At 36.6% G+C, this 27,878-nt stretch overlaps 1 protein-coding gene and 1 non-coding gene across 3 annotated transcripts in view; both read left to right on the top strand.

Annotated features, from left to right (window-relative positions):
• Window positions 1-27,878, top strand: part of LOC138709349 (nose resistant to fluoxetine protein 6-like) — an 86,217-nt gene that overhangs the window by 30,407 nt on the left and 27,932 nt on the right. Inside the window, exons 2-7 of one of the 2 annotated variants that reach the window (XM_069840058.1) lie at window positions 4,830-5,026; window positions 7,347-7,540; window positions 10,862-10,926; window positions 13,120-13,313; window positions 19,478-19,641; window positions 27,373-27,541. In XM_069840058.1, the coding sequence (XP_069696159.1) occupies window positions 4,830-5,026; window positions 7,347-7,540; window positions 10,862-10,926; window positions 13,120-13,313; window positions 19,478-19,641; window positions 27,373-27,541 (983 nt within the window). Of the gene's footprint in view, window positions 1-4,813; window positions 5,027-7,346; window positions 7,541-10,861; window positions 10,927-13,119; window positions 13,314-19,477; window positions 19,642-27,372; window positions 27,542-27,878 lie in introns of both variants that reach the window. The other variant, XM_069840059.1, reaches the window with a different exon arrangement.
• Window positions 23,925-24,001, top strand: TRNAC-GCA (transfer RNA cysteine (anticodon GCA)). Its single transcript has one exon. It is a non-coding gene; the product is annotated as a tRNA-Cys (tRNA).

The following is a 27,878-nucleotide window of genomic DNA, read 5'->3' on the forward strand; positions in this document are numbered from 1 at the left end:
GAAAAATTACAAATAAACCAGTGCTGGGCATCGGGAGCGGAACCAGTCTCTAATTAATATTCATCCGTCACTGTAGGCACTTAATTACAACAATATAAAGACTCATCGGTTGTTTATCCATTATTATAATATTATCATACATAGTTATTACGTCATGGCTGAACTTTAAGATAAGAAAGCGCCAAGTGCAGTGTACACAGGGTGCGAATTAACGGGGTTGATGGCGGGGGGGGGGATTTCCTCCCTGCTGGAAAGTTATCCCCCTCTCATAAATTCATATTAACATCCCTGCCAGGGATAACTTCTATCCCCCTCACAAAATATAATTGTTTTAATACGAGTATATGTACTTTATAAAGTATGAAGTAAACAAATAGAATAATATTGATGTATTATCATCACCGGCAAGCTGACAACAATCAATAACTTAGGAATTACACATCTTATCTTAATCCTGTTCATGGACATAATTATTATTATGATCAAGATGCAAGACAAGCAACTCAGTGCGACCAAGCGTTGAGGCGTATCGAATGAGGGTAATAATAATGTTACGTATGATATTATCTGTCTAGGATTCTATCCACCCTCATCAGAAATCTTAATTCGCACCCTGAGTGTACATGAGGGATTATAAAAGACGGGAAGCAGGAAACAATGAACAGCCAATAATAAACAAAAAAGATTCCAAAACTGGAGCAGGATTAAAAAATTCATACCGTGAAAGAAAAACATATGTAAATGTGCAACATTAAAAGTCACTGAAGGAACAGACCTATATTAAATTGCCTCAAAAGTAATTTTAATAGACGACATATTTACGTCAAACTCTTCGGAACCAAGGTTCCACTATTATTATTTTTTTTTACTTTGCATAATGTACAGTCTTAGACAAAAAAAAAAACATTACCGGCTGCCATATGCTAAATCCCCTTAGGAAGACTTCGATTTATTCCGTAAGAGTTTAGATTTACACATGAAGGAATTTCTTATGTGCGACTCCGCTCTATTTTTCCTTTGTTTTGTTTCTTTGTTGCTTTTTGTTCCCGTTTATAAGTCAAATGTTATGAATAATCTACAACGAAGATAAATTAAAGGAGTAAATTAGGTGCAAAATAAATATCCTTTCCCTAGTCGCTACCCGAAGTGAACTTAAACAAATTCAAACTACAGGATAACGGTCATTTTTTGTGTCTAAGACTGTACATTGGAGGGTTTCATTACAAATACTGTAGATGACTGTGAGCCAATGAGATTATAAATTCCTCTACTTTTCCACAAAAATATTATCTTGTTAAGATGTCAACAAGAACTTATGAGAGAGTAATATCGGATCTGACATGGAATTTGGTTTAATTAAGCTTTATTCAAGACCAAATGAATCGTTTTACATCCAGTAAATCTATTACGGAGCTATGCTGGGGCGTGGGTTCAATTCCCTCTTAAATGTTTACGTGGTTGGATTTTATCGAGGTTTTCTCAACTGTAAACCCGATGTCAAGTATTCACACGGCAAATTCTCTGCATCATCACACCAAATACAGAGGGTTGTTTCCGATCTCTGGTAACGAATTTGAATGACATCATGTGCGTCAGGAATCACTCGGACAGCTGAATTGCGGCGAGAGGTGACAAACCAGTAGTGAGTGATTTCATAATCAGAGTTCACGGACTATCACAGAAACAACGTCCAAGAAAATCAAGCCTTTTTGGGAGGGTACATAACAACTCTTTCTGATGCCAAGTACAGTTACGTGAAAATCATAGGAGCCTGCAAAAAAAACGTGGTTTCGTTATTTCCAAGTAAGGCATCTTGTGTGTACCTAATAAGACTGGCAAAGCTCGGATGGGTTTAACTCCAGAGTAGAGATGGGTAAAAAATAACACAACAGTTATTTTGGAACTGTTCCGGTCTCGGAACTGTTGCAAAAATGAACAGTAGGTCGGAACCTCCTGTTCCGAAATAACAGTGTTCCGACTCAGAGCTGCTCACTTGCCCAGCTATTGCGGGCTCGCAGTACCTCGTTGCACAAGGCATGTTCCGACTCCGAGATAACAGTCGGAACGTCGGAGCTCGTTCCGATGAACCAATGACAGCTGCGGTTACACTGTTCTCGTTGTTCTTTATGTTGTACTTGGAACTTCGTTGGATGAAGTTGGTACTTGAAACTCTCACGTGGTTGGAGGGGGACGCATGGAAATTGAAATCCTTGCGGTGGCGCGAACTTTAATATCAGCAATTGGAAGACTGGCCAATCATCTGTAATGTTATAGTAAGTATTTAATAATCTGTAATATTCATTCCTATTCAATTCCGCGGGAATTGTTAATTCCCGCTTTATAGTTTATTTCACCATTAGTTGACAAATTCTGTTTTATAAACATTCTACAAAGTCATAAAGTACGCATACTATTATTAATTCATTGATCAGCTGATTCTATACATGTAAGGTTAAAGTCGTAAATGGTAATGAGTGGTTTAGTTACAATGTCTGTATGTGTTTGTTGAGGTTAAGTCTGACAAGCACAAGTTTTTGTGATATCTTCTCTGTTATCAAAGAACGACAAAAATGTTGTAGCATTATTTGTTGGAAACTGCCCATATAAGTACTGATTTGGAGAGCGAGGTTTAATGCGAAGTTTAAATTACACTTTGGTAAAGATGCGTTTCCAACATTTTACTAACCCACTGCGGGGTTTCCAGGTTTCAGTACTGCCAATATAAGTTATATCTATTTTATTATTTATGAAATTGTAATATTTATTATTATTATTATTATTATTATTATTATTATTATTATTATTATTATTATTATTATAACTGTGCATTAAGAAAAGGAAAAATAAAAATTAATGATTTGTTTTTTTATTATGTAATAGAGAGAACAGAAATTACATACCATATGTTTTAAATGTCATGTTAATTTTTTTAGTTGGCTACCATGTCTTTATAACTTTATGTACGAGAACAAAATGTTGTATTCTGCCCTTGTAGTCAACAGCTGTTTAATTACTAACATTAAGCTTTTGAGTTCTGTCCGCATGCACAGCAATTTTCCAAAATCGATTCGAATGTGCATTGCAGTGCCATCTATAGATAAGAATGTGTACTATGTCATGCCTATGAGTGCTCCAATGTGAGCTGCATGGTGAAGAGGAAGGGTAGATTAGATTAGATTAGATTAGATTAGATTAGATTAGATTTATTTATTTAACCTGGTAGAGATAAGGCCGTCAGGCCTTCTCTGCCCCTCTACCAGGGGGTACTGTACCGTTCGTTTGAACGACTCCTCAAAAGGAACAAGAGTCAAAGAGAATGCACGTATCAATGAACGACTCCGACTCATCACCACTGGTGACTGTTATTTGGAACATAGTATTTTTTCGGAACCGGAACCGTCGGAACTGTTCCGGGAAAAGAACAACTTCGCCCATCACTACTCCAGAGTGGAAAAAGCAAGCAAATCCACCCCCGTCACAAGTCGCCGCACCTCACGAGACGATACAAATTAACTCCATTCGAGCTTTACCAATCTCATTAAGTACACAGTAGATGACTTTCTTGGAAATAACGAAACTTGGTTTATTGCAGGCTTCTTTTATTGTCACTTAACTGTACTGGGCATCGGAAAGGGTGTTATGTACCACTCCCAAAAAGGCTCGATTTTCTTCGGAATTTCTGCTTTGAGTCGCCTTGCACTCTGACTATGAGATCACTCACTACTGGTCTGTCACCTCGCGCCACAGTTCAGCTGTCGTGTGACTCCTGACGCACATGTCATTCAAATTCGTTATCAGAGATCGGAAACAATCCTGTATCATCTCGCTATCACCAATTTCATCAACTCTAAATAACCTAGTAGTTGATACAGCGTCGTTAAGTAGAAGACCAACGATTTTACTTTCTTACTTTAGGGAAATCGTAATTACAGTCCCTCCACCTAAATTCTATCGTATTCGCTGGGATTTATACTCGCGATACTACCACTACAGGTTGCCATCGACAAAGAGTACCATGATACAATAGAGTAAATGCCTTGAGGCTTAGTGATACATTGTTGTTAGAGTGAAAAATAACAATTTGAATTATATTAAAACGCATGATATTAAAAAGAAGTAACGTCAAGGAGATGCGAATTAGTCATGGTCCATATGTATGATGCCTGAAAATAGCTATTGAGCCTTTGAGTGCTGCAATTGTTAGATCTCTTAAAATATTTTTATGCACGCCAAAAGATTTACAGAAGTCGACTAGGAGTCGGGGTATGGTCCCACGGGCTCCTATCATTAGTCCCGTAATGGCGATGGATTTCAGATGGTATTTGTCCTTATAAAAACTGATGGAAGGTTCATATATATATATATATATATATATATATATATATATATATATATATATATATATAGGCCTATATATATTCCTTTTTTCCTCGTGTACTTCTTCTGGCTGGTGTTTGTGCGTTTCGAATCTCACAGTAGGGTCTATGATGTAACCTTCAAGAGAGGGAGGTTTAAATGCAATTATGTCAATTCTTCGATTACTGCCCTCACTGGATATGCCGTGTACTTCTTCATATACTGAACAACCTTTGTTCCTTAAGGCAGTTGCTATTATAGATCTTACTGTATGATGCCGCGTATTGCGTAGACGTTCATCGTGTGGACAGGCCCCCAGGACATGGGCAAGGGTTTCAACCTCCCTGTCGCAACGTCGAGAAAATAAACGAATGATTACACGTAGGGTAAACATGTGGTGCGTGGTGCTTTCCAGCGGTGATATAATTTGTTTGGATATTTAATTTTAATGATGCAGCTGGTGTCGATTGCAGTGCTGGATGCGTCCACCAAGATCCCGGACAACGTTCTGATGGGCCAGACTATACATCTGGGTAACTTCGATGAGTGCGTGAGTGTGAAAGATGTGGACACGAAAGAAGGCATCTTCAGCGGCAAGCATTGTCTTGCCTGGTTCCAGAATGGTCAGTTCAACATCACAAAGAAAACCGAAAAACTACAAGGTCTTCCGGTAAGTACGCCTATAGAATTATTCTTGTCTTCGCACTTTCAGTGCCATTTCAATAATTCGATATATTTAGTTTTCTAGCCACCTTCCTGTTTGTTTTTTTCTGCTTCAATATTAACTAAATGCGTCAAGAAACTTAATAATAATAATAATAATAATAATAATAATAATAATAATAATAATAATAATAATATTTTTTTTCCTGCTTCAATATCAACTAAATGCGTCAAGAAACTTAATAATAATAATAATAATAATAATAATAATAATAATAATAATAATAATAACAATGATTTATTTAATTCTAACTTCAAACTGGACATAGACAATGTAAAACTTCAATCTGGTGACTCCGCGACCTTAGACCGAGGTTTATTTATAACATGATACTCACCCGCATTATGTCGTTTCAATCTTTCCTGCTTCAGTTCGGTTCATTTTAATGATCTTGCTTCATTTTTACATCCACACAAATAGATTTTAAAAACAGAAGTGTTACAAATATAAAATAGGGGTACAAATATGAAATAGTGTGATATACGACCTGAGTTGTGTTGTATTCTAGTGGAAGCATTCCAAATTACTACACACTGTTACTCTCTTTCGCGGGAATGTGTTAGTTTGCAGTTAGAAGCTGAAATGTTGAAACGTTTGTCATTATTGCGTTTTCAAGGAAAGTGAATATTTTGGCGGCAAGTTCTTTTCTTGAATATACATTGTTGTTCCTTAATGTTATAAATATTAATGATATAATTATATTCTTACCGAGAAATAATCGTCGTTTATAGCAATGTATATATTTAATTGATTTTGTTTTTAAATTATAATTTTTGAGGTTATGACTTACATCAGTGTGCCACAAATATGAAATTCTAGTAGGCCTAATATTAGTATTCCATCTTCATACTCTGGTTTTCTATTTCGTTACTAGTGTTGGCACCTGTAGGAGGAAAAACATCATCTTCCAACAAACGTAGAAAACAGTGGAATGAAAAGGCATTGCAAGAAACCATAAAACAACTTCGAGAAAAGACGTAAGAGACGATTTATCTGGTTTCAGTATTACGGTTCGGAAAACACCTTCTAATGAAGATTCTGAATGCTTGTTCTGTGCTTTTCCTGTAGAGCCCATTTTTATTTTGCAATTTTGTTAATATTGTAACTGGTTAATAATATTCCATATTTCTACCTTCATTTTAAGAAGGAAATATGTTAGATTTTGAGGAAATTATTTCTTTTTCAAACATTTTATAACATCTTACGAACTTCTACGTCCTGTGCACCATTCACAGGGACATTCAGCAATAAACAAGACTATCATTTACGTTCGGTATTCAAAACATGTACACTAGGTTCCAAAACGAAAAAACAAAATGGTATTCCATATTTGTAACACTTTCTCTACCAATAATTCAGACAAGGATGTCTTCAATATATTATTATGATGTATCGAAGTACATATGATATTTCCGTGCAGATATTCTGCGTCATCATATGATGAAAGATGAGTGGAACGGAGAAAAATTCTCTCCGGCACCGGGATTTGAACCGGAGCTTTCAGCTCTACGTGCTGACGCTCTATCCACTAAGCACACCGGATTCCCATCACTTAGTGATTTAAAGACGGCACTTATTCCGTCGGATCCCGGCCACTTAGTCACTCATGAGTGCACCTCTTTCTCTGCACATATGTGGACATTGTGCCACTGTCATACATATATGACGGAGTGCATGAGTGAAGGCCACTAGAGGGAACCAAAGTGGTGGAACTTAAACTGAGATGGGAATCCGGTGTGGCTTAGTAGATAGAGCGTCAGCACGTAGAGCTAAAAACCCGGGTTCAGATCCCGGTGCCGGAGAAAATTTTTCTCTTCCACTCATCTTTCATCATATGTCTTCAATAGCTCATTTGTCACAGTTAGAGATAAATATTACAAAAATAAAGAGTTAAAAGATACTTAAAAATTCTAATGAAGCGACATTTGCATTATGAAAACGTGTAACTACAGTATTCTATATGACATAATGTCCCGGACTCGCATTACGGTATGATCGCTAGTTAGAGTCTTCACGGTGAAGACATTTTCTCATGAAATTTCGGCTAGTTTACAGGACCGGTGTCCACCCAGCATTGAGATGAATTTGGGGGGCTACAGTGAATAGCGAAATCCGGTTTTGCAAGCCAGCTATGACTGGGGAATGATAGTCCTAACCTCACATTATCCTTGTAATGGTTGAATGACGTGAGAGAAACAGTCGACTGATAACGCTTTTCACGCCTATTTATAACGTGCTAAAAGTTTTATTGCTGCTTTCCTTGCAGGATATCCTAATATCGGACAACCCGAGTCTGCGCCTGTCATATTGCATTCCATCGACTTGCGGTGCCGAGGACTTGCAACAAGCGCTCAACTTCGTCCTGCAAGCTCTCCGGCTGTCCTTAGTAGCATCCGTCGGAGATACTGACTGCCACATGGGAGAAGGCAAGACCTTGGCCGTGGAGGCCTGGGTAGCGATGTGAGTTTCACAGTTTTATACAGGATGTAAGGGGTATAAGTGCCATTATTTTAACTGATGATTATTCATGTCATAAGTAGGGCCGTGATATCGGTATATTTGTATTAGGTTGAAGGTGAACACACGACGTCGGACAGAATGTAGTCGACGTGTTTCAAGTACAGGCAGCGGAAGCGAATTTGACACACGTCTAAGCAAGCACGTTCCGTGTTTTGTATACGATTATTGCGTATTATAAAATCAAGACAATACAATCATTGTACATCAAAAAGGTCTAAAATGCTGGTGAGGTTGAGAATAATTGTTAGAAATCATACTTAAATTGTCACAAATGTGGTAAAATATAAGTCTGAAAAGAGGTTTTATTTTTTAATATTTAGAGTTTTGCATTACAGTTTTAGAATATCGAAAACGTATATGGCGTACAATTTTGCTTTCCCTATATTTAACTGTTACATTTTACAATTTATTTATCATATCTACAGTATTTCGTACCTTACTTTTCTTGTACCGTCAAGTGGGGCTACTTTGATAGATTTAACTTACATTTTTTATGGTTAAAGTTTAATTTTTTAGTATTTTAAGATATAAAAAATACGTAGATATCAGATTGTCTTTACCTTGCTATCCTATTTTTAAGAAAATAAATGTGTTGATTTGTACCCGTGAAAAAAAATAAAGACCAGACTATCAAAGCTAAACTGTGATGGGGGCTACTTTGATATACCATTGTTTAAAGCCAGATTTCCGTAGTAACCCGAAGATGACATAATAGAGTCAAACTAAAGTTGTGAGATTTGCTATTATAGAGGTAAATCAGGGCAAATTAAGCAAATGAAATTATATTTAAAGGACATTTCAAATACCACATTAGTATTTCATTTGCAAGAAAAGTACAAAGGCTCATTGTATGTTATAATAGACATAGAAAATTATATAAATTGTTGAAATCAAATTTGTTCTATCAAAACATTACCAATCTCATAAATAATTAATCTGGACTACAAACTAAATCAACTTTTCATAAAAATAATGGAAACAATACTCTAGAATTTACTTGAATTCAAGAACAATAGGGCAGACATAAATCATGGAATTGTCAGTTAGTTCTGCGGCTGAAGAAGGTAAAATCTTGATGAGGTGTTGCATTGAAATAGTAGAAATGTTCTGTCAATTGGCTTAAATTTTGTTTCACTCTCATCAGCTCTTTTGAGACCATGAATCACTATCCCATTTGATGCCATGTCCACAATTTCAAAGACATGTGTGAAGGTTTTCTTATCTTTACTATAAAGAAATTTAGCAAGGATGAAGTTTCCTGTTTTTGGGTTTTTTTATTCTATTTCATATGTTAGCATCTTCTGGAATTTTGGGGCCTGAAACTTTGATCTGCCTATTTACACAAATCACCTGAGGCTCTTCGTCATCATTGCTGCCTTTGTTGTTTGAAGTAGACGCAGTAACTATACTCTTCCCTGCTTCAACATTGAGTCGTCTCTTTTTTCTCATCATAGAGCCAGCTGTACTAGAATTCCCAAATCAGTGTTCTTGAAGAAATGCCATGAGGCAACTCTCAACCTGTTGTTCAACAACTTCTACAGGCTCCGGAATTTTTGAGGACTTCTTTCTTATTGCAAGGACAAATGCCCGGAGAAAAGGAACTGTTTTATCAAAATGTGTTTTATTTCAGACTGTTCTGTATCTTCGGGAAATGATTATTTATTAGTATTTGTCTGTAACTTTGTCTTATCCATGTGGATCAATGCTTTCTTCAACAAGCTTGGAAAATTAACCTTCGGTACAGTTGAAAATCGAGGATTTTTCTTAAGACTCCATCAAAATATGTTTCAAGGCTCCTCTGAAGAATCTGAAAAATTGTTGTACTGACGAGAACCTGGTTCCTTTTTATAATCTCGCACCATAGTAGCTCTGGACGGACAGCGATAACGTCTAAAACAATATAAATGTAATTTTAAATGTTTGACTAGATTATCAATTAAGCTCCATCCTCTCTATCAAAGGTACCCCGTGACTCTTCAACGTAACTGGTGTGCATACTGCAACATTCAAGCGAACGACAAGCAACATTTAAACGCCAAAGAACTATTTTCTTTGAAGATAGAATTGAATATTCATTTATAAGTATGCTTACCTGTATAGCTTCAAAATTTTGCAGGTATCAGAAATCCTCATTCACTTTATAAACCACAAAATATTAATTTCTCCTCTACAACATGTAATATTTATATAGCACCGTCGCTATCTCATAACTAGTTTAACAGAGCTGCCAACACGAGATCCAAAGTTGGCCACATTCTGATATCTTTCACGCGAATTCGATTTTAGTAATCGATGGAAGTGGTTATCAAAGTAGCCCCCAATATCAAAGTAACCCCTAATGACGGTATGTTGTTTGCGTGGTTTCGGTCCCTGCTGAAATAAACAACAACATTCATTTTCAAAGTTTCAAATGAAAATGACTGCCGAGTGTCGGATAGTATAATCTTGTAAGCGGAAGAACTGCGTTCAACATCTGTTGAAACCAAGGGCGCATATGTGAAATATTTCAAATCATCCACTTCTACATCAAGTTGATAACAATCGCTATTGTCATCTTACAAAACTCTTACATTTTCCCATAATGAATTGAAATCACCGCTTTTATGTATTACTGTGTTCATTTTCGCACACACCTTTTTGCTTATATCATCTTGCAGATCATTCACTTTTGAGATGAGATTATTTACTATCGAAGTTTGCTCCACCAATTTCACACCAATCATTTCGAGATATTCGATTGTAGAGGGGATAAATCCAAAATTAGATTAAATATATTCACACTGTTTTTTAATATTTGGGTCACCAAGGAGTGTTTGGACATTACTTATGGAAGCTGCATCGTTTCCGTCAAACATCTGTATGACTCCTTTTACCCTTATAAACAATAATCGTATACAAAACATGGAAAGTGCTTGCTTAGGCGTGTGTCAAATTCGCTTCCGTTGCCTGTACTTGAAACACGTCCGGCGTCTTGTGGTCACCTTCAATCGACCTGAAACTAATACAAATATACCGATGTCACGGCCTTACTTATGACATAGTACCTGTACTTTCGTCACTAATTTCACTTGCTGTTTCAATTTTAAAATACATTTATTGCAGTTTTAAACATTTGATCTCTTTCAGCAACATTAATTTTAACACCTAAAGCAACAAAATGTATACCCTAAGTGAAATAATTTTAAAACAATGAAGATAAAAAAAAAAGTAGTAAACAGAATGAAGTGTCCATTGATACCAGTTTTGCAATTCTTGTTGCAGTGGAGTCTTCATATTCATTATCTTGCTGGTAGTCTCAAGTACTGCTTACGATCTTCTGGAAAAAGGTGCGTATCTGTGTTTCAAGTCAGGATTCACGTCATAAAATGTATGAATTATTAAACAATATATTTTAATCCACAACTTTCAAAGAAGGAACTCAATGCCTCTTAAAGAATACTAAAATCACTATCGTCATAATAATAATAATAATAATAATAATAATAATAATAATAATAATAATAATAATAATAGTAATAATAATAATAATAATAATAATAATAACTTAGAAATGACTTTTAAGGAACCCGGAGGTTCATTGCCGCCCTCATATAAGCCCGCCATTAGTCCCTATCCTGTGCAAGATTAATCCAGTCTCTATCATCATATCTCACCTTCCTAAAATCCATTTTTATATTATCCTCTCATCTACGTCTCGGTCTCCCCAAAGGTCTTTTTCCCTCCGGCCTCCCAACTAAGACTTTATATGCATTTCTGGATTCGCCCATACGTGCTACATGCCCTGCCCATTTCAAACGTCTGGATTTAATGTAACTAATTATGTCAGGTGAAGAATACAATGCGTGCAGTTCTGCGTTGTGTAACTTTCTCCATTCTCCTGTAACTTCATCCCTCTTAACGCCAAATATTTTCCTAAGAACTTTATTCTCAATTTATAAATTCTAACTTTAAGATTTTTTGACAGCACACTAGATGACAAAACCTTCTCAACAGAATAATAACAGGGATTTCCCATATTTAGTCTGCGTTTAATTTCCTCCCGATTGTCATTTATATTTGTTATTGTTGCTCCAAGATATTTGAATTTTTCTACCTCTTCGAAGGATAAATCTCCGATTGTTATATTTCCATTTCGTACAATATTCAGTATTAATAATAATAATAATACTTGCTTTCAAATGTCTTCTAGAGAACCAAGATGCTCAGTGCCGCCCTCACATAAGCCTGCCATCAGTCCCTATTCTCAGCAAGATTAATACAGTCAAATCCATTTTAATATTATCCTCCCATCTACGTCTCGGCCTCTCCAAAGTTCTTTCTCCCCTCAGGTCTCCCACCTAACACTCTACACGCATTTCTGGATTCATCTATAGCCTACGTTCTACATGCCCTGCCCATCTCAAAGTCTGGATTTAATGTTCCTAATTGTGTTAGATGGAGGATACAATGCGTGCAGTTCGGTGTTGTGTAACTTTCTCCATTCTCCTATAATTTCATCCCTCTTAGTCCCAAATTCTTTCCTAAGCACCTAATTCTCCAACACCCTTAACCTCTGTTCCTCTTTCAAAGTGATACCCAAGTTTCACAACCATACAGAACAACAGGTAGGGTAATATAACTGTTTTTTAAATTCTAATTTTCAATTCTTTTAAAGCAGACTGGATGACTTCTCAACCGAATAATAACAGACTTTTACCATTAATAATAATAATAATAATAATAATAATAATAATAATAATAATAATAATAATAATAATCTACGTCAAGGACTGGTTCCTTCTGGATCTGTTCCGACTCCAAACTTGTAACAATACATTATTGGTCTGCTCCTTCCAAATGTCTCCTTCCAGCTAGTATTTATAGTGTAGAAATGCCATTGATAACCTGTTGCTGTATCTGTAGTATATGCTGTGTCCTACATGTGCCACGGATAAGAATAACAATCATAATCGTAATTATCATTAATAAATACAGTAAAACATTTTATGTAAGCTGTCAAACCTGTTTCATCCTAAATAATAGGCCTATATCTATTTATTTACTTTAAATTTGTAATACCTACTTAATGGACTATTTAAAACGAAACTATACTTAATCCCTAGATTCGACTGTAAAATAGGAAGTAGCACCATGATTCTGGAATTTGATGACCTGCGAAGTGAACTTAAAATCCCTATAGTTTCTTGTTTGAAGGCTTAAGAGTCCAGCCATGTCAACGAGTGGCACAACTGAGTCACTTCCCCTACTTAGATTATTAACGCACACCATTACCCCTATGCGGATGCTCAACTCCCACTACTACTCCGACTAGCAAGTATAGATCATTCGGTATCTCGTGAAACCTACCTGCGTGTGAGAGGAAGGAAAAAAGTGGCTGAGAAGCTTTCCTCCCTCGCTACGCTTCGACTTTCAGCTATAGCTAGCTCGCTTACCCTCACCATAAGGTTCTTGCTACAAGCTACTCGATAGAATAAAATTGGAAAATTAATTCGTGACTCTGGATTGTGGTGTTATTGCAGGAACGAAAAAAGAAGTGCTGGCAGCGTTTTCTATATTCGCGAACGGAAAGAAGCTGCTGAGCACCAAACAATCCGCCGACGCTCTGCAATGTATGCATGGCATGAGGTTCATCACCATGTGCTGGGTGATCTGGGCGCACAGGTATCTGCTGACGTCACAGATGCCCCTCACCAACGGCGTCGATCTACGCCAGGTAACGGCTACCACTAATGTGGACTCAACTCATCAGTCATCCCTTGAAGTCCAAAGGTTTAGCTCTTGTCCCGCAACATGTAGCATTATACAGATCTTTCATTTCAAAACTTTCCAGTCTAAATAACTAATTATTTAATTTGAATTCAATTTAAACAAAAAACACGTTAATTTAGATATTGAGGGGGAAGTCTGAAACCAGACTTAATTGCATTTTAGATTTTACCTCCCATCCCCCAGCCTCCTCACTTTGAAATTTCAAATGGCACCTCCATATTTTTATACTTAAATATGAAAGAGCATGCAATTGTTTATACACCTCATTCATTTGTTTTCGTATCTTTTGTTTTCTATCGTCGCCTGCTAACCTGTATTGTTGTTATTGTTATTAGAGCTGAAGAGAATAAAGCTATAAAAACTTATTGAGCATTTCATGTAATAGCTGTGTTTGTGTATTAAATTATTTTAAAATGGTGTATACTCTTCAAGAGAGAACATAAATCATCCTTAATGATTAAATTTAGGATTACACAAAACAAGCTGATAACAAAAACACAGGTTGCCAGACGACGATAGAAAACAAAAGATGCGAAAACAAATGAATGAGATGTATAAACAATTGAATGCTCTTTCATATTTAAGTTTAAAAATATAGGGATGCCATTTGAAATTTAAAAGTGGGGGTGGCTGGGGGGTGGGGGTGAAATCTGGTTTCAGACTTCCCCTTCAATATCTAAATTGACGTGTTTTTTTTTGTTTAAATTGAATTCAACTTAAATAATTAGTTATTTAGACTGGCAAGTTTTGAAATGAAAGCCCTGTATGTGTTTACTCCTACACCATGCATCAGATAGGCCTACGTACAGTCCACGCACAAAATACATTCATACAGTAGAATCTCAAGCTCCATGCAACACGGTCAGTCTGATATGATTTGTCTTGCGTAATAACAGGATGATTAATGAAGGCACTATACTGGTAATAAGCAACAGTGTTATTGAACATATTATTGTCGTTCAGAGAACATACAAAGGCAGTTGCACAAGTTAACTAGCATTTAAATTATACAGGGTGTTTCAAAAATACGGGGCATAATTTCAGGTATGTATTTCCCACATGTAGACAATCAAAATAGTTCATTACAACATGTGACCGGAAATGCTTCATTTCCGTGTTATGGCCTCCACAACATTGAAATTCACCGGAATGTTTTTCTTTCCGCAGGTCGTTGCCGTCAAAGGAAACATTAAGAGGGCACTCTGACAATTCATTCCGAGGCGAAGGTTACATTCAATGTTGTGTAGGCGTTAGACTGTGCGACATGTATTCAAATCAAGAGCTGGTAATCTGCTGGTGACAGGGCCTGTACACGTTGCAAATGATAAGGATACAATTGATACTCTTTCAACAGTCTCCAGACAGTCGTATGAGGAACATTGACTTGCAACGCTACCCTTCGTGTGCTGGTAGAAGGAGTCATGTTCACAGCCTCCAGAATCTCCTCCTGTACTTCTGGAGTTGTAGATCTTGGTCGTCCCCTTCCCAAACCAGGAGAGTTAAATTTTCCATACTCACACAGACGGTAATGGAGACGTACAAATGTCTTCCGATCTGGACATTGTCGCTGTGGGTACCTCTCCTGGTACAAACGACGAGCCAGCGCAGCATTGCCGTCCGCCTTACCGTACATGAAGTGTATCTCTGCCAGCTCTTGATTTGAATACATGTCGCACAGTCTAACGCCTACACAACACTGAATGTAACCTTCGCCTCGGGATGAACTGTCAGAGTGCCCTCTTAATGTCTCCTTTGACGGCAACGACCTGCGGAAAGAAAAACGTTCCGGTGAATTTCAATGTTGTGAAGGCCATAACTCGGAAATAAAGCATTTCCGGACACATGTTGTAATGAACTATTTTGATTGTCTACATGTGGGAAATACATACCTGAAATTATGCCCCGTATTTTTGAAACACCCTGTATAAAGGAACAGTAATATGCATATTGTCACAATTTTCTGGGGGGGGAAAAAAAACATTATTTTGTTCATAGAATATAATACGTGCAGTGTATAGATGGGTTACAAACATAATCATGATTCACTTATATTTTACATTACTGTCTACATCTTCAATATTTATATTATATACACTTCATATAGCTTCTCCAATAGCGAGACTGTAGCAATGTCTTATTTTTCACTATAATCAGCATTTCATTGAATTACGAATGTTTCGAAGTAAACATTTCTGCGATGCTCACTCAGACAGCGTTTGTATCACACCACAGGACGTAATAGGAGCATAACATGTAAAGTAAGGGATGTCACTTTCACACAAGCTATATTTCTCCAGGTTTTCTTCTGTGGAACCAGCCAACATATTAGCTCGTGTAGCCGACATTACTGCATTCCTACAAACATTCTTTAGTATGTTAACAAATTTATATTTTAGGTTTGTGATAAGTGTCTCTACGTGATGACTACACACAGCCATTGATTACACAATATTCAATAGAGGACGGTGAGATCCTCTAATTAGAATATAATATGCACATGCAATTGCCTGGGGTTAGGAAGTGCGCTCGGACTTAGATTCGATTCTCGCTTGGAGTGATTAACTGGTTGACTTTATTAAAAGATTTTCTCCAATGATCAGACGAATGTCAGGTATTCAATGGCGAATTCTCGGCCTCATCCCGCCAAATGCCATCTCGCTGTCATCAATTCCACCGACGCTATATAACCTAGTAGTTGATACAGTGCCTTTAAATTATTGACTAAAATATATAAATTTTCTAGTGAACTTAAAGCATTTATCGTTGATTAAAATTCACACCAATTACTTATATAAGATTATTGCAATTTAGATGTATTAGATATCATTATCTGACACGTGTAGCTGTTATTGATTATATTTACACTCATATTTTCCTTATCGCCACGAAGATAAATTCGACTTGGAGTCGAAAGCACAATAATATCATATCAGTTTATGTTTGAAAGGTAATGTTTGAGCGTAATGTTGGTTCTGAGAAACATAGCACCACAAACTAACGACAATTTAATATTTCATGAATCCGTCAGTTATCGTTATCATTGATATCAAAATAATTATCATCATCACTGTTTACAAACTGGAAGTAAGATCTTATTGTCTGTCTTAACAACGCTGAATGTGTTCTTGAGATTACAAGTCCAAGCACACTTTGGCCGTGGATGACTCATTGTGCCATCTCCAAATGCTGACGTGGGAGAGAAACGGACGGAATATTTTACCTGGAACCCTCTACCTGGGACAAAATTATTTTTTGCACGATAATGTGTTTTCTCATCGTTACAACAAACTACCGCCACGATTGAAAGTTAATTTTACTGAATTCAGAGTTTCCAATCTAGATAAGTATATATCTATTATTAGAGAGAAATTATTTTAGGCAACGGGAATCGAACTCAGGACCTCTCAGGTTTGCGCACTGAGCGCTCTTTTCATCTGAGCTATGCCGAGACATAATTATGTTTAAATATTACAAATAACTGCTCTAGAGTTATAAAGAGAACCACTGCCTTCTATGTATGCCACAATTCTAAAATGCATGTAAAATTCACACGCAAAAGGCAGTGTTAATTAATATACATTATACGAAACAAATCACTGCATTCGAAATGTACTGGACTTTATTTAAAGCACTCAGACTTCACTTAACAAAAAGAAATACAAATTATTTCAATTGAACACGAAATATTACAAGTAGGCCTATCTGAATCGTATTTACTCCTTCACACTGAAGTTGATGGCGAAGTTTGTACGTTGGCCACACTGCTAACCTTCAGTCAGCTGTTCATAGTGTAATGTACGTATTGTATATCAAGATTTTTTAAAAATATTATTTTCAAAATATACTATCATGCAAAAAATCATGCACTTCTCAACCATGTATCGTAATATACCATTACGTAACATAAGCCTACGACAAGGAAACCCCAGCTTTACTTCCCTTTTGACGGAAGTCATGCTAATAACTTTCGTCTTCCCTAAATTTTCATTATCGTCTACGAGTTTGAAAATTTAAACCTAGATTAGTGGAGAGAGCCGCGCAAATTAACGATTTTCATTACTATTTCATCGTCGCTCCATAAGCCCGCCATCGGTCCCTATCCTGAGCAAGATTAATCCAGTCCCTACCATCATATCCCACCTCCCTGGAATCAATTTTAATATTATCCTCCCATCTACGTCTCGATCTCCCCTAAGGTCTTTTTCCCTCCGGCCTCCCAACTAACACTCTCTACACATTTCTGGATTCACCCATATGTGCTTATGGTGGGCCTCCGTAACAATCTGTTTTTTACGGTAATAGGCTGTTATCCCTTCGCCCAACACCCATGCTGGAGGACCACTCCTTATCGGCTGTCCGAGACTGCTTATTCATTTCGCAGCTGTCCTCCGTATCTGGAGGCCTCCTCCTCTATCCGCAACATGAGGACTCACCATGCGGTGGTGTCATAGATGCAAAAGTCGTAAATTTGTAAATGAAAGCAAATATCTTCTTAATTTGAGGATGTTAAAGAATATCTTCTTGTGAGGAATCATGGAAACAGAAATTTATCTTATTTGGATGGACAGTAAATGATTTCATATTGCATCTTGATTACACAACTTTTAACAGTGTATCACTTCGGAATATGTATGATAAGAACTTTCTTGTGTTAAATATTATCCAGCATACTAGCAGAAATATTCTTACACCACATAGAACAGACATACATACTAAACAAAGACAACAACAAACACGCAGACAACATCATATATTGGCACAGATACGTAGATGACATACTAATACTATACAAAGGAAACAAAAGACAGATCCAAAACCTACATCGACACATAAACAAAATGCACCCAAAGCTACACTACACGTTAGAAATTGAAAACAACAAATCCATAAATTTTCTAGACATCACAATAACAAAAGTAGACAACAAACACACATTCAAAGTATATAGAAAACCCACAACAACAACAACAACAACAACAACAACACACATACACAACACATCCAACCACCCCACACAAAACAAACAAGCTGCATTCCGAACAATGGTACACAGACTACTCAACATACCAATGAACCAACAGGATTACAACGAAGAACTAAACACAATCAAATACATAGCACAAGAAAACGGATACAACCCCAATATAATAGACAACATAATACGTAAGACAAAACAAAATCACAAAAAAACAGAAGAATACAACACAAACACAAGAACACAAAAAATACATCACACTAACATACGAAAACAAAAACACACATAAAATTGCAACCTCATTCAAAAAATTAAACTACAACATCGCATACAGAACAAATAACACTCTACAAAAACATCTCAACACACAAACAACACAAACAAACAAATACAACCACACAGGCGTATACAAACTCAAATGTAACACTTGCAACAACTTCTACATAGGACAGACAGGCAGATCATTTCAAACACGTTACAAAGAACACATCACAGCCATAACAAAGTTACAAAACACCTCCACATATGCAGAACACATCATAAATACCAACCACGCCTACAGAGACATCAACACAGACATGGAAATACTGCACATCCAACCAAAAAGCCAGAAACTCAACACACTAGAACAATATGAAATATACAGACACACGAAAACACACCCCAACGATATTCTAAACACACAACTCAACTTCAAAACACATACACTCTACACTACGAACGCACCCACACAGGAAACAAGAAGCGCCAAGACCAACAACGACCAGTTCCGAATATGACCGAAAATAGGTCGAAACATGTTAACAAGGTACGTTAATATTTAACACAAAGTTCTTATACATATTCCGATTTCATATTGTTCGAAATGAGGACAGAGCAATGGTGGATTATTCAGAAGTGAAGTTTGGACTTTTTGTGAAATCCGGTGAAATCATTCATCGCCAGGAATGGGAAAAATCCAAACTGCACCTCTTCTGGGTGTCATGTAGGCCTAAGTATGTCTTTCAAATGATGAACAGTGATAGTCTATCATCATTCACAGCATAACAAAGAAATGGAAGTATTGTGAAAGGTGTCAAACGTAACAGAAAGTTAAGTGTCGTATTCGTGATATTTTTATTGTTTTTTGGCAGTACATGACTGACTGGTCGCGCCTCTACATCACGAACTCGTCGCTTCAGGGCGACACCTTCCTCACGCTCGCTGGTCTGCTCATCTCGTACGTCTTCCTCAATCGCATGAGGTACAGAATATCTGGCTTCAACATCCTGCTCCATTATTTACACAGGTTCATCAGGTAATATTCTATTTTACAGAACAGAAAGTTTTTCTTCAATATCACCGTCTGTTTCTTGCATAGGTTCACAAGTAAAACATTCTCTTTACTCAATCATAAGTTATTCTATTATTCTGAAAAAGAAGACAAATACTAGCGCTCTACCAGAAAGAACTTTTGCGCTGACTCTCAGGTAGGAGATTCCCCACCAGCACCAGCTGACTACACTAAGGTTCGCGTCGGCCTCGGTAGCGCAGTTGGTATAGAGGTGGTCATCTGTGCTCGAGGTTGCGGGTTCGATCCCGGCCCAGGTCGATGGCATTTAACCCTCTAGTACTCGCGCGGCATACATTGTAATCCACTGCTGTTTATTACGTCATCACATCTCCACTTTCAGTGCTGATAGCGTGAAATTTTCAGTACCTTCCTGTTACAGTTTAGCCCTATTGTCGGGAGTGTTTTGAAGTAATTGACTCTTTTCTGTGTAGTAATATGTTTGTGTGTTTAGACTGGATTACAATTGTAATCCGCGCGAGTGCTAACGCCAGTGTTTTTAACAGGCGAGAATACAAGAGCATAATTTTCGATTTCCTTATTTGTAATTTGATTTATTCTTCTAAGCCGTTCATAAGCATCTTACCCGTATTTTCTATTGTTGCAGTGGTTATTTTATCCTGTAATATAAATATTTATACTACACAACAATGACTTCTCGTATCAAACAGATATGTACTTGAACCCAATAGTGATTAAAATTTTAGGAGTAGGAAATTGTGACCCTTGAGTGTACCTTATAATAACTAACAATTAATATACTATAATAACAATAATAAGTCTTTACTTACAATGTTTGTATCATAACACTCATTAGACCTATATTTTATTGATATCACTCATTTAAATATTATATTTCAGAGTTACACTGTTACATCACAAACAGTTCAGTAAAGTCAGTAAGGTAATGTTAGTATTATATACATGTATATTGTAAAATTACATATGTATATCTGTAAATAATTTGTTTATTAAAAAAAGAGACTGATTACAAAATAATGTAATGCGCGCGAGTACATATTAAGACACTGGAAAAGATTGAAAAACGGGCTCTTAAGTGTTGTCGGAAAAATTCACCATTAAAATGGGACACACTCACGGACAGGAGAACGCGAATTCGATTATGCGCACTGTTCAAAACATACAGAGGTGAGCCTGCCTGGGGAGAAATAAAAAATAGGCTGCAGCCGCCAAATTACTCTTCAAGGAACGACCACTCATATAAATTGAGGGAAAGAAGGCAGAGGACGGACACTGGAAAGTTTTCTTTTCTCAATCGTACTATCAGGGACTGGAATGCTTTACCTGCAGACTTACTAAAGGCTTTACCAACAACCAAAAATGCATTTAAAAATAGGCTTAAGGATCTTACTAATAGACGGTAATTATACACAGTATTCAAAGGGTGTAAATGATATGTTGTTATTGAAGTGTTGTATCAGTGAAGAATTATGTTGTGTCAGTGAAGTGTGTTGTATCAGTGAAGAAGTATGTCGTGTCAGTGAAGTGTGCTGTGTAAGTGAAACGTGTTCCTGTCAGTGAAGCTTTATACTTTATAGTGGCAGTGCAAAGTATTTGAACAGTGAAATGTTTTTGAAGTGTTAGTGAAATCAGGATAGAATCAGTGAAATGTGTCGTAGTTCCAGTGCAGTGAGTGAGTTGACAGCGAAATGAGTGTAATGTTGAAAGGTACATGTGCAGATATGAACATATCATACTCGTGGGTTTTAGTTCGATCTTAGTTTTAAGATACAATTTAGAATATTTCAAATGTTATTTTAAGTGATCGTTTCATTTAATTTAGTATATTCCCTGTTATTATTATTATTATTATTATTAATTATTGTTAGTATTAATTATTAGTATTATTAATTGTATTTTTAATTAATAAGTTTATTATTGTCATTATTGAGTGTAATTAGTTACCACTGCCACCGGGTATATACCCATTGCAGTGTGAATACATACATACATACATACATACATACATACATACATACATACATACATACATACATACATACATACATACATACATACATACATACATACTGGTATCACAAAATTATGATGAGAGTATTGAAGGGTTAAGTGTGCTTAAATGCGACAGGCTCATGTCAGTAGATTTACTGGCATGTAAAAGAATTCCTGCAGGACAAAATTCCGGCACATCGGCCACGCTGATATAATCTCTACAGTTGTGAGCGTCGTTAAATATGCCATAATTCAAACACTCAGGTTCGCGGTGTATCCAGGTTTCGAGCACATTACTCCACTCGTCTGTAGACCAACTTGCTTAGTGCCTCACCAACCGGCCATCGGGGAACGCTATGAAATTATAACGGAATGGAGATGAGACTAAATGATGTAGATGCCTAAAGTGGGGAAATGGGAGGATCTCCAGAAAGCTCCAGCTGCGGCCTTGTGCGCCAGTCTCACTGCAGATTTTTTAATGGGAAATCTCAGACATGACCGGAACTCGAAACCGGACTGTCTAGTCTAGGCGACTGACAGTCACAGTAGAGGTATTATTCTATTTAGTTTTTTAATTGGCTATTTTACGACTAGTATCTGAATGAGATGGTAATAATGCCAGTGAAATGAGTCCAGGATCCAGTACCGAAAGCTACCCAGGATTTTACTCTTTAATAGGTTGAGGAAAAACCCCGGAAAAACCTCAATCAGTTAAATTGTTCCAACCAGGATTGCAACCCCGGTCCGCTCGGTTCACGGTCAAGAATGCTAACCTTTACTCCACAGCGGTGGACTATATTTAGTTAACAGAACGTGTGGCATTAATACTTTCTTCTAGTACTTGCACAGGTTCATTAGGAAACATTCCATATTTACTCAAGAACATGAATAATAGAACGTCCGGTTTAACATTTATTTCTGATTTTTGAACCGGTTCATTAGGTACAGTTGTATCCATGCAAGAAGAGTAAGACGTCTGGCCGCGCATGCGTAATTTCACCCGATCCTCACTCTTGTCACTACCCCACCCAAAAGTACACACCAGTGCAAAATGATACTAGTTGTATGTCTTTTACTTGTATATGTCTCTGTTCACATGCATTTCTTTTGTCTTTTGCTTTTATGAAAGTATATAAGGCACTAGTATGCAGTATCACGATCTGATTCAGGCGCTCGTGTATCGAGCTTCATTAATTACTATTTGAGGTGACTAGTACGAAAACTTTCTCAAGAACGAGAAGCCAGAGCTCTCACTCGCGCGTTTCTCCTCTCAGGACGTCTTCCTAGTTGGTATGAAATTTAACATCATGATATCTCCTCAATTTGATAATGATCGTCCGATTTTAACATCTCGTTCCTCTATTTCTACAGATTCATCTAGAAATATAATGTTTTTATCCAAGAGCATTAAAAACAAACTATACAATTTCAATGTTTCGCTCAACAAGGTTATGGTTATGGGATCTTCACCATAAATTCTCTCATTTATTCATAATTTGTTGTCGAATAAGTAAATTTTTCTATTTTCGAATTTCATACGTATATGATCTTCTACTGTGGAAATATTATATCATTTCCGTCCAACGTTTCTTTTTCCTTAAGTCCTTACCAGAACAAACTGTTGTAATAAATTTTACGAGGTTTAATCTGAAAGTAATTCCTTCTGTTGTACAAATATTTATTTTCTTCTTTCAGAACTATGCAGGTCTACTTTTTTCACTATTCATTAAATCTTTGCTTTTCTTTCAATATCGAATAATTAAAGGGCTCCCTGCAAAAAGGGAGTGAGTGAACCGTGAATAGTGTCATGAATTTCAGGGAGTTATTCTTTGAGATATTTCAAACAAAGTTTTCTGATACAATATTGCTCGTTTTTGCTTCCTTTTTGAGATAAAAATTGTTTTATATGAAAAACATCATAGCGAATTTTGGGAAGCTATTGATTTAAATCCAAATATGCTCAGTCATTTTAAGAGAGCAGTGTATTATGATAATAAATTATTGAAATAATTTTAGTTAATACATCACATATTCATTATATATAATTATATATATTCATTATATATATTACATATATTCATTATATATATATATATATTCATTATTATATATGTGATGTATTAACTGTTAGCAATTGTCACAAACTGAGGTTGAAAATGGCCATAAAGTCATTTAAATGTGCTGTCCTGCATGTATGACTTACATTGTCTAAAGTGCAGGTAGTAAGGCCGTAAAACATTACAACGAGGGGAGTTCGGCCGGCACCGTTGATCGTGTCCCGGCATAGCTCAGTTGGAAAGAGCACTCAGCGCGCAGAGCTGAGAGGTCCCGGGTTCGATTCCCGGTGCCGGAACGAATTTTCCTCGAATTTAATGATGATAATTTTAGTTAGTTTTTTTTTTCTTTAAAGGTACAGAAATCTGATCCGAACAAATGTAACTTATCGTTCTGCAAATAAATTTTAAAATCTTACTTTCTGTACGACAACTTTAACCTATGGCCATAAGTGTTGATATCGATCGTCTGTTAACCGTAACATTACTTTTAACACTACTGAATTTGTATGCTCTCGATCCAGGATCAGGACAAGTTAGTGTTACTCTCGATTTAATATAGGCTACTGGTGCAGTTATTCCATACATTGCACAGAAGTAAAAGTTATAGAATATATTCAAGAATAGCAAAATATTCATATCGCTGTTAAGTCACTGCCTGGCGTGGTCTAGCGGTAGCAAACGAGACGTACGCTACGAGTTTGCATTTGGGCCTAGGTCCAAATCCCAGTTGAGCTGATTACCTGGCTGGATATACTGATGATTTCCCCATCTATAAGGAAAATGCTAGGTAATTTCATCGCGAATCCTTAGATTCAACTTCCTACTACCAATTACAACGATGCTAGATAACGTCACACTTGATGTAGCATCGTTAAATAACCGGTGAAAGCAATTCATTCATAGTGTTGTGTCCAAAGGCAAGTATTTCACCCCAAGTATTTGAAGCTGTCCACTTGTTCCACTGCCTGACGAAAGCACAGCCTACATTTATATTCAAAGTCGTATTTTAAGATGAAGAGCAAGAGATATTATTTTCGGAACACGATTAGAGCAGTTTTAATCCTTAAATTTGAAGAAGTCTGTCTCCCACACTCTTTTTCTTAAGCCGTGTCGGATTGTAAAGAAAACAACTAATGCAATCTCCATACTATACTATACTATTCCCAAATTTACATTGGAGATCCTCAGAAAATTAAAGGTTCCTGAAAACACTCTTCAGACAATTGCATCAACCATTTTAAAATCTTCATTGAATATCGTCAATCACCATTTCTATTTATCTTTATAATATTCAGTGTATATTATTTATTTTCGATAAATTTTTATGGTTTTGATAGCTACCACATCTTGTTGCAGAATATTATTTGTTTTTTTAATTTAATTATGTATTTTTCTAACATTAATTTACATTTTTATTTCTTCATTTGAATTGATTAGGATGCCGATATTTTAAATCCAAGATTTGGACGGCTATCATTTCGATATACCACTATTTTATAATTTTGCTTCAATTTATGTTTTCCTACGGCTAGGTGCACACAGAATCAGACGCGGCGCGGCGCGACGCGACGCGACATTTTGTCTCGTGGTACTTGTCTCCCATTGATTTCTTATGATGCGATGCACACAGAATCAGACGCGGCGCGACGGTCGCGAGCAGACACAGACACGGGGAGACAACATCGAATGACTGCTAGAAGTTCGTCGCGAGGAGACCGTCTGATAGCTACAGTGTACTGCGCATGCGTTAGTAGTGGCTATGATTGAACGATTTACTATCTACAAATACTATAGGTTCGTTCCAACAAGCGGTTCATGGATCAGTTCATGTACGGTTCCTGTACCATCTTATGCGCATGCGCTAGTTCAGCATCTGCTATGGGATTGAAACTGGGCTGGACGCTGTTGGAACGCTTTCGCGGATCGTTATGTACTAAATCCAGAGATGCTATAACTGTAATCATCTTTGCTAAGAACGGGATGCTTAATTATTATCGTTTCGCAGCTAATTCTAATTGCAGAAAATAGAATTTCGATCATTTTCTATAAAAAGATGACAAAAAATATGGAAGGCAAGAATTCCGATAATTCAACGTCGTGTACTGGGGGACTCTCATCTAAAAATAGTTATTTTTTTAATTATTAATGTATGTACGTTATTTATTATACTTTTAATCAAAGCTGCATGTTGAAATTGTAATTAACTGTTTCAATACCCAAATAATTTCCATTCCCTTTCTTTTTGGCGAAAATTTAAATTAAATCTCTAGTTTTATTATTCGTCTGTACTGTCACTTTTCATCTTTAACCTCAATGATGTGAACAGTTGATTATGTCTTTCTTCAGTATCCAGGAGACGTTGGTGAGCTTATGCGCATGCGCGTCTTGCGTACTCTTCCGTACATGCCTCAATCCACGGACTATTTTTTACCGTTCCGAACCCGTGTCAAAAGCTTGTTGGAACGCCCGACTGCAGTACATGTTTCCGGTTCAGGACTGGTTCGGATTGTGTTGGAACTTTTTTTTGTACTGCGCATGCTCACGATGGTTACGGACGGTTCCTGACTGTTGTTGGAACGAACCTTATATTGTTGTGTAGTTCACATTATTCAATAATAATTACTTCAACCATTAAAGGGTCTGTGGCAATTCTGAAAAATCATTTATACGGAATATCATAATACCCCCCCCCCTTTTTCTATTCGTTAGTGTGTAATTGTTACAAATATATGTACAAATTTATTATTTCTTAAACTTAAGCTCCTAGTTCACATTTAAATTTGGCTCATCTATCTTACTGTAATCATTACTATTCTTATATGTGTGTTATTCTGTGTTTTTGGCAACCCAGGATGCCTGGGCAGACTATTTCTTGAAATAAATTATATATATAGTACAGGAAATAATACGTTCTGTAAAATCTTTGAAACAATATCACGACAATAATGTGGTTTCTAAAATATGTGAGAAACTGCAAATGAGATGAAGGCACTAGGTGTATAATAATAATAATAATAATAATAATAATAATAATAATAATAATAATAATATGTTGTTGTTGTTGTTGTAGGCCTACTTCTCTGCTCTATACTATCACTCATTATTGATTTAATATATTATTTTTCTTTATTGTGAACCGTGAAGTAGTCATAAACATAGAGAAAGACGTTTGTGTACTAAATTAGTAGTTTTTAATTTTAAGACTCTTTGAATCCTATAGATTTTTAGGCGTATTAGGCATCCTTAGGAAATAATAACCAAATACAATATGATTTCTCATATAGACAGACAGAGCAGACCGTGTTAACACAGTCTAGTATATACAGTCACGAAGCTTGAGTTATGAGAGTGCTAGGAACAATAGACTGTGCCGGTACTATTTAGCATTGTCTGTAATGAGGCGATATTAGCGATCCTAGTGGTTAGCAACTATTTATGGATGCATATTTACTAAGTATTGAGCTTCGTGACTGTATATAGTAGACTGTGGTGTTAAGCTGTCGCGAGGCGTTGTAAAGCAAAACGTCTCGTCTCGCCTCGCTACGTCGCGTCGCGACTGATTCTGTGTGCACCCGCCCGTAGTAATTGTATTAAAATTATAGCATAGATTAAAATGTTGTATCCTATAGGATACTTTGTCAATTAAGGGTTAAATCTTGTGTTGCAGGTTGACTCCGGCGTACGCCATGGTAGTCCTCTTCGAAGCCACACTGAAGAGTTACTTGTCCTCTTCTCCTCTTTTCCAGCAAGCGGCAGATGTCTCGACATCTCGCTGTCAGACTAATTGGTGGACCAACTTGCTCTTTATCAACAACTACGTCAATGCCGACAGCTCTGTGAGTCACCTCAAAGGCGCAGCGAGTAAGCGTCTCTTCTCAGCTATTAATATCAGCACTCAGAATCTGATTACCCTAGCAGAATATTTAAGAAAGAATTGCAATAGGGATATCCTGAACTAGCAGCAACAGATAGCGCGCGTGTAGTTTGAGGGAGGCGCTTTGTTTGTGCATTTGCTTTCTAGTATATCAACATTGAGGATATACGTAATGTATTATTATATTAAATACAATTAAAAATGAAAAAAAAAAAAAATGTTGTTCTGTTCCTATACGTAAAAACCTGGGAAAGTTTTTCGCCTTCAATCAGGTCCCAAAAGATTCTGAATATATGCTT

Source organism: Periplaneta americana, chromosome 11 (assembly GCF_040183065.1).
Source record: "Periplaneta americana isolate PAMFEO1 chromosome 11, P.americana_PAMFEO1_priV1, whole genome shotgun sequence".
Taxonomy (NCBI): domain Eukaryota; kingdom Metazoa; phylum Arthropoda; class Insecta; order Blattodea; family Blattidae; genus Periplaneta; species Periplaneta americana.